The 9,042-nt window shown below is 43.8% G+C and overlaps 1 protein-coding gene across 1 annotated transcript; it reads left to right on the top strand.

The window, feature by feature from the left end:
* On the top strand, positions 1 to 951 carry LOC146353425 (olfactory receptor 10Q1-like). Its single transcript, XM_084829738.1, has one exon. It carries the CDS (start codon positions 1 to 3, stop codon positions 949 to 951), a length of 951 nt encoding a protein of 316 aa, XP_084685864.1.
* The last annotated feature ends 8,091 nt before the right edge of the window (positions 952 to 9,042 follow it).

Here is a 9,042-nt window from a genome sequence, read left to right as displayed (position 1 = left end):
ATGGAGACATGTGGACAGAACGAGAGCATGGATGCTGATTTTCTTATCCTGGGATTCAGCACCAACGGAACTTTGCAGATTATATTTTTTGCCTTTTTCCTTCTCATGCACCTCATCACCCTATTGGGACACCTGGCCATTGTGGTCATAACATTAGTTGATCCTGCCCTCCACACCCCCATGTATTTCTTCCTGCGCAACCTGTCTTTCATTGAGGTCTGCTATACTCTGGTCATTGTGCCCAAAATGCTGGCCAACTTCTTGGCCAAGAGCAGAAGAGTTTCCTTGACTGCATGTGCTGCACAGATGTATTTCTTCATTGCCCTTGGAGGTGCTGAGTGCTTTCTGTTGGCTGTGATGGCCTATGACAGGTACGTGGCCATCTGCAACCCACTGCGCTACACTCTCATCATGAGCAGGAATCTCTGTGTGCAACTGTTGGTGGTAGCCTGTGTCAGCGGATTCACAATCTCACTGGGACTCACCACTCTGATTTTCAGTCTTCCCTTCTGTGGCTCCCACAATATCAACCACTTCTTCTGTGATATCCCACCTGTACTGTTCCTCGCGTGTAGTGACACACATACCAATGAGGTGGCTGTGTTCCTTGTCTGCACCATGATCTTGCTTGTGCCGTTCCTGCTCATTCTGGTTTCCTATGTATTCATTGCCCATTCCATCCTCAGGATCAAGTGCTCTGAAGGCCGGAAAAAGGCCTTCTCGACCTGTGTTGCTCACCTGATTGTGGCCATGCTCCACTATGGCTGTGCCATCTTCATCTATATCCGTCCTAAGGCCAGCTACTCCCTGGATGAGGACAAGGTGGTCTCTTTGATCTACACCAACATCACGCCCATGCTTTACCCCATAATTTACAGCCTGAGGAACAAGGAAGTCAAGGGAGCACTCAAGAGAGTATGGGAAAGGAAATTTGTTTCCATGGAAACATAGTTATGGTATACCGAAGGCCTAGTGCTTTAAATGTGACTGAGGTTTCCAACTGAGCAGAAAGAAATAGCCTGGCCATTTCTTTTCTCTTGGGCTAGTTGCCAAAAAAGCAAGGGCCAAAACTGGTGTATCCACGTCCCTCCTCCCCGCGCCCACACATACCTCAGCCCTTTAAAAAATTTGAATAGATTTTTGCAGTGGATTTCTGGAAAGACCCACAACAAATTACTAGACTCCACTCCTGAACCCACCAAAACTGTTGAGGTCTACACACCAGCTTTAGCCCTGAGCCCAGACGTCTTTCCCCCCAGCCACCACCTGAATACCAGAATTTTTTATCTTAAGAGTTTTCGACCTTACACTAAATGAGATACAGATTTTTGTGTTTTTGGAAGGAAAGTTAATTTATTTATCTTTGTCCCAGGTGCAAACACTTTTTGGTTTTGATCTGTGGCATTTTAAAATTTCTGTCTGTTGAGGTGCCTGATTTTTGGTAGTATTTGGAAGAGTGGTGGGAAATGCTTTCTGAAAAGTAGAGTTTGATCAGTGTTTTGCAACCCACTGACCTTCTATGAAATGTCAGTGAAAACCCCAATTTCACTTGCATTGTTTGGATAAGGATTTTCAAATATAAGCCTTTTCAACAGACTTCTAAATCAGGATGTTTTCAAAATCTAGAATTTTTAGAATTAAAATTTAGAAAATAACTCCAAAATTACCAAACAGAAGTTCTAGGTTTTTGGTAGCATGAGGATCAAACAAGTGTAAAGCCTTCCTAAAATGTTTTGCTTTGCATGAAAATTTTACAAAACATTGATACAGAAATCCAAATTTCCAAATGGAAAATAAATTCCAAAAGCTATACACTGGCCTGTTTCATACGTAATGACTACTCTTGGGTGGTTTAAACCACGGGTAGTTGTGACTACACAGAAGTGAACTTACGGGCTGGCTCTTGCCCTTTGCCCACTTCTTGCTTTGTGTAACAATCCAGGAACACCTCACCTGTTTCTCCCTCAACAACCCAAAGTTCTGAGTTTGGACGTCACAGTGATTAATCCAAGCACGGGGTGTTCCTGCGTAGTTTTGCAAAGTGGAAACAGGCAAATGGTCAGGAGGCAGCATGTTCATTTGCTCCTGTACGATCACAACATCGTGCAGGAGCATTGCTCCTGCATGAGTTGTTTAAACAACTAGTCGCGAAGTGCAAACCAGGTCACTGTGAAGAATGTTGGTTAGATTTGAGGCACCTGCGGCAACTGTAGAGGATGCTCTACAGGAAGCAGAACCAAGATCTACCATAGAATATCACCATGTGTTCCCTAAAACATGTGTTAACACTATGGAAATAAGGCTTGTTGTTTGTCATATGATCTTTGCTTATGTAAAACAGTCTTAGAAACAACCCATGTACCTAAATGACCTCCTGCTCCCACATGAACCTGGTTGTCTGTTAAGATCATCATCATCTGAGACACTTCTCTACTTATCATCCACCAACAGAGGCTGGACAGGAGGTGACTGTGGAAGGGTCTTTTCTGTGATGGCACTCAGACTTTGGAATGCTTGCCCCTGTGCTCTGTTTACTGAGTCCTAGGTGCCAGGCTAAGACCTTTGATCAGGCTTTGATTGTTGAAAGTGCAATCCCATGCATGTTTAGACAGAAAAAAAATCCTACAACTGGCTGGGGAATGCTGGGAGTTGTAGGAGTTTTTTTCTGGGCTTTTCCACATCAGGTTTTTTATCCTGCAACTTTACTAGGGCTTCTGCTTCCAGATTCTTTGTGTGATTAAGATGGGCTCTTTCACACACACTTCCTGTTTTTTTTCCCCCCTGGAGGATTGGCTTTATCTCAAGTTCTATATGTTTCATTATACAGCCACTAGATGGTGCTGTTGTGATAGTGCCACTTCAAACTACTTCTTTTTATTGCCTCATTATATCCATTTCCAATAAGGTCACAGAAATGATCAGAAAGCATGAGAGCGCTGGAGGGTGATGACATAGATTCACTATATGCTGATCATAACCACCCCCCTGAGGAAAAATAAATTCTGGTTCCTGTCTCCCTCTCACTCCCAGCGCCTCAAATGCCGCAGATGGACTGCCTAACTTAATCTTTTAAAAAGTGCTACATGTGCATATATTCATTTAGGGCACAATCCTATGGGGACAGTCAGCTGCCTCTGAACTTGGGGGCAGCCAACCATCCAATGCCAGGCGGGTGGAGTATGGAGGGGATCTTCTCCTCTGAGCTCCACCTGCCCTGCATTTGCAGCTAGACAGCTGATTTTGGCTGTCTAGCTGGGGATGTCAGAGCGTGGGCGGGGGGGGGGGGAGGCCAGATGGCACATAGGAAGTGTCATAACGACACTTCCGTGGTCTCCTCTCCCTCACCTGGGAACTCCCCCTTTTCACCTGCTCTGTGCTGCACTTACAAGCACAGAGACAGGGACAAATTGCACTGCCTACAAGGGGGCGGAGAGTGAGGTTTCTGGGAAATGGAAAATCCTATGACAATCTAGACACTGTCTAGCGGCCATAGGATTGCTCCTTCCTACATTCAACTTTTGCATCATCATCGTTGTTGTTGTTATTATTATTATTACTACTACTACTACTACTACCACTACTACTATTAAAAGGAGGGAATTAAAAACCAGTTGCAAAACTGCTGGGGCGGGAGGGTAGATGACTTGATGATGGCATGGGTGCTAACCAGTCAGTACCATCCACAGCTGGCTTTTGCTGCAAGCTTGGAGAACCATTTTTTGAGAGCTTGCCTTTGAGGAGAGGAACGTCAGCTTGTCCTGAACACGTTGAAGGTGTCTCCAGACTAGCCCAGCTGCTCTACAGACGGTGCATCTGTCATCACCTTTGCTTGTCCCTACTGTCACAGGTGCTATCCAATAACTGCCCATAGACTTGTACACCCACACAGTTGACACAGCACTCACGATTGCAATGGAATGGAAGCACTAGTGGGGGCTGCTTGGCGGTACAAGTAGAGGATCAGGGAAATGCATTTTTCTTGCTATCAAAGCACAAGTTTAGGGAAGAAGATCTGAACTCCTTCTACTCGAAGAAGAGATCACCAAACAGCAAATTGTCTGGAAATCCCATGGACCTCCCACTTCAAAATCCAACACCAGACAATATTAGACTTGGGGAGCATAGCTGCCAAAGGTGCTTTTGCATATATGATATTAATCCCCCCAAGCAGGATCTGAGGTGGCATACTCATTGGACACAGGGGACATTTGTCCGGGTGCCAACCATACAGGGCACATTGACTGAACTGCTGGTGCTGCCACTGGTCACATGATCTTAAGCCAAGGGCCATTGGGCAGCCATTATAGCAGACTTAAGAAAGGAAATGCAGGTTTGCTGGTAGTTGTGGCCTGGTACATTTCCAGATGTAAGTAAAAGCATGACTGGGCCTAAGACATGGGCCTCATTGGGGAGGCACCATAGCTAGGGAAGGGAGGAAGTCTACAGTCATCTGTGGGAGATCTTAGGGTGCTTCCAGGTGGAGGGTCCCTAACACCACCAACCAAAAGACATTCATTGTGTAGCTATTCTGCCTTTTCCTCTTTAACAAGATTTGCTCATAGAAGGTTCTTTCCATTAAAGCAGCAAAAAGATGGGATGTTGCTGAAAGTGTGGTGAGTGTGCCAGTTCATGGACCTGGGCACCTGACAGGATTTGTCATTTAGGGAAGTTTTAATTACTGCCAATGGTGCTGTTAGGACCAGACTGTGGGGAAGAAGCCTGAGGCCCCACTCAACAGAATGAGCAGGAGGTCCCTCAAATGCAAGAGGGCTGGCTTACCACATTTTAAAGTAAGTACAGTAAGACACATGACCGCAGTGGAGGCTGGTGGCTCCAATTTTGGTACGGCCATGAATCCATTCTGGGTGTCAGCCAGAATTCTAAAGGAGCTATCCAAGGTGCTGAAACTATTTTGGGGATAGGGTTCAGTACCTTGGATAGCTCCGTTAGGGTTCTGGCTGGTTCTGACTGAAACCCAGAATGGATTCCCAGCCCCACCGACATTGGACCCACCAGCCTCCCTTGCATGACTATCTAAAGGTGGTGGTGGTGGTGGGCTTCATTAGGCCATTAATTCAAAGTCTAACAAACAAAAACAAAACAAAAAGATATGGAAAGTAGTAGAGGAACTCTGATCAAGACATCCCTTCAAAGATGTCTACATTGTACACCGAAACCAGTTTCAAACCATTCTGATTATTATGGCTCCCAAGCAAACAGTCTCTTCCTCTTCCTCTTCCTCTTCCTCTTCCTCTTCCTCTTCCTCTTCCTCTTCCTCTTCCTCCTCCTCCTCCTCCTCCTCCTCCTCCTCTTCTTCTTCTTCTTCTTCTTCTTCTTCTTCTTGATGTGTCCCTTAGAGGCATGATTATAGGAACTGAGAAATACAGAGGAGGCAATTCTGTGAGGAGAATGGAAAGTCTGACTGTTCCTTATCTCTGAACTCTGAACTCTAAAGGAGCTATCCAAGGTGCTGAAACTATTTTGGGGATAGGGTTTAGCACCTTGGATAGCTCCGTTAGGGTTCTGGCTGGTTCTGACTGAAACCCAGAATGGATTCTCAGCCTCACCGACATTGTACCCATCAGCCTCCCCTGCATGACCATCTAAAGGTGGTGGTGGTGGTGGGCTTCATTAGGCCATTAATTCAAAGTCTATACTATACTTAACAGCACCACTTATTACTGTCCCCTCCAGCTGTGATGAATTTCAAACGTTTCACTATCTCCTTCCCCTTGAGGGAAAGCACCTCTTGATACTTAAGGCATTCACCCATCAGATGGGAACTGTTCTAGGATACCATAAGATATTACTTCTGATTGAAGCAAATAAGGGAGAAAGAATTTATAAAATGTGGGGATTTCAACCAGGTTGGCTGCAACGAGTCATCTCTGCTTGAATGAGGGAAGATCTTTTGCTTTCACCAGACATACTTGTTCATGGCGGTCTGCAGTGATACGTATGTGGCACTGGTTTCAGCACGGTGTCATTTTGTGTCCAAGTATTGCACGGGAGCTAAGATCCACTCTTCACCCAAACAACTTAGAGGTAAGATATGATTCATTTCATCCATTTGGAATGGACATCTGATTGCCACATCCCTCTGAAGAAAAATGGGCGTAACCAGAGCTCTTCTGCCCCATGCAAAATGCAGTTTGATTCACTCTCGGTGATGAGCACATCACTCATTGGGAACTTGTTTCACTGCCTATTTAGAATTCCCCCCAACATTGAATTCAGATTTATCAACCTGCAATGTATTGCTTAATTGCCTGTTCTTTACAAAAAGCAAGTATTTAATATGGTGTTTTATTCTTTTATCTTGTTCACCGCTCCGAAATCTTTGATGTGGAGTGGTATATAAATATTGTAAATAAACAAACAAACACATAAGTAGTATGTTGATTTATTAAAATCCTGCAAAGGTGAACCAATTGTGCAAAAATGTCAGCTTGTCATATTTTTATTTGTATAGTATATTGTTATAGGTTTAAAAAAAAAAAACGTTTTGCAGAACGTCTCTTTGGAGAACAAAATGTAAATCTTTAGGTTTGCACTGGGAGTTTTTCCCAGCATATATCTCAGGACGTGCTGGGGACATTTGATGTAGTGCGTACCTAGTTGTGGGCGGTGCCCCAGAGAGATGGTGTAGCTGAGTGGCCAAAAGGTTGACCTATCAGATTCAGGAACATTCTGGTTCAAATCTCAGTTCTGCATTGAACTCACGAGATTGTTTTAGATAAGAAATGCAGTGAAAGACCAACAGTGCAATCCTCTGCGGGTTTCTCAGAAGGGTGTTTAGAATCGCAGCCTGAGTGCGTAGCCTTAAGTCTAGATCAAAATAAAACAAAAAGATATGGAAGGTAGTAGAGGAACTCTGATCAAGACATCCCTTCAAAGATGTCTACATTGTACACGGAAACCAATTTCAAACCATTCTGAATATTATGGTTCCCAAGCAAACAGTCTCTTCTCCTTCTCCTTCTCCTTCTCCTTCTCCTTCTCCTTCTCCTTCTCCTTCTCCTTCTCCTTCTCCTTCTCCTTCTCCTTCTCCTTCTCCTTCTCCTTTTCCTTCTTCTTCTTCTTCTTCTTCTTCTTCTTCTTCTTCTTCTTCTTCTTCTTCTTCTTCTTGATGTGTCCCTTAGAGGCAGGATTATAGGAACTGAGAAATACAGGGGAAGCAATTCTGTGAGGAGAATGGAAAGTCTGACTGTTTCTTATCTCTGAACCTTTGACATCTAGCTCTTGAACTTTCATGTTTTTCTTCCGAACCAGAAATGATGAAAACACAGCCTTGTTATGATTGGAACTCAAAGTAAGTTTGGTAATCCCCACCACCACCCCTCCTGAAACGTTGAATGGCAAAATCCCTTGTTTCATAAACCAGGTTAAAAATTCTAAAAATCCAGGAGTGAATGTCAGCATTTGATAATTGCATTTTAAACTGATACATTTTCAGATCTGGGGTTGGGGGCAGGGGATATCAGCTTTTAGCATAGATAAGGCCAGAACTCAATGTTCTGTGGGACTGCTGCCAAACAGGGCTGCAGTTTAGGAACTTAGAAGGCTGCCTAATACTAAGTCAAACCATTGGTCCATCTAGCTTAATATTGTCCATGCTGACTGACAGTGGATCCCCAGGTTTTCAGCAGGAGATTTTCCCAGTCCTAAATGGAGATGCTGCTGAATTTGAGGCGTTTGAATTTGAGGCATTTTGCATGCAGAGCATATGTTCTTCCATTGAGCTACAGCCTTCTACCTAGGGATGTACGGATTTTATTAAATCCGTTCTGTTTGTGTTTCGTGGATTGTCAGGTGTCTTTTGTTCTGTCATCGGCTTGTTGATGGAATCAGATTTTTCTAGAGATATATGAGAATTTCGTTCCAGTTGCACAAGTGCACATTAGCGCTAATGCGCATTAGTGCAAGTGTAAATCTGTGCAAATCCTCCCCAAAAGTTAAAAAACAAAGTATGCAAGTCCACGGAATCCACATGACTCAGAAAAAGCCAGTTTACTGAAGAATCCGCAGGGCAGGTTCATAGAAATCCAAACTCATTTGAATCTGTTATGGATTTCTTCAGCATCCCTACTTCCAGACTCCTCTTTCTCTCTCCCTTGTAACTTCTAATAATACAACATGCATGACAAAAGACCATCATGCTGACAGTAGTCTACGATTTTGTGAAAAACCTCTAATATGCCTGTTGGTTGTAATGTTCCACCTCTGCATTTAATACAATATATTTCTCTTAAAAGAATAATTGTTAACCAGGGTTTGTTAATCCAATATTAAACTGGAGTTATGTTGTTGTTGTTGTTGTTGTTGTTGCTATTACTATCCTTGCTCCAATTAATTAATTAAAAGATAGTTCACAGCACAATCCTATACATGTCTATTCAGAAGTACATCCCATTGAGTTCAATGGGGCTTGCTCCCAGGTAAATGGGTATAGGATTGCAGCCTCAGTCTCAGATTTAGCTCCAATTTCTTTTACTTAGCCCAATAAAAGAGTTTGCCAGATGATGTATAGCAGGGATGGGGAATGTCGTGTGGCCCTCTAACTGTCACCATCATCCCTCACCATTGGCTATGTTGGCTAATGCTGATGGGAGAGGCAGTCCACCAATTTCTAGAGAGTCACATGTTCCCCAACCTGGCAGATAGGTCTTAGCATGGCACTGAAATGCCAGTCAAGATGGCGCTAGGCATACCTTTTGGGGAAGGGGCATTTTGGAGTCAGGGTGCCACCCTCGAGAAGACCCCACCTCGTACGATGTTATGGTGTGTGTACTTCTAGCTGTATCATGTAGCTTGCATGACTGAGATGGAACAGATTTTGGATCCATGGTCTATGTTACAAATGCAGACCAGTTTAACTGATTTATGATTAGGTTGGAAAGGAATCTCAATTAGTTGGCAGTTTCATATCAAAGGAATTTTCTATTGAAGTTCTACACCTCCTCTATCTCCACCCCCTTCTCTATGAACTACAGTGGAAAAATGACAACATATGACCAGACCAGAAGTGGGCAACCTGATGCT

This window comes from Heloderma suspectum, chromosome 2 (assembly GCF_057233095.1).
Source record: "Heloderma suspectum isolate Gila_16-S chromosome 2, 16-S_ref, whole genome shotgun sequence".
Taxonomy (NCBI): domain Eukaryota; kingdom Metazoa; phylum Chordata; class Lepidosauria; order Squamata; family Helodermatidae; genus Heloderma; species Heloderma suspectum.
This window is presented reverse-complemented; position numbering and strand designations above follow the sequence as displayed.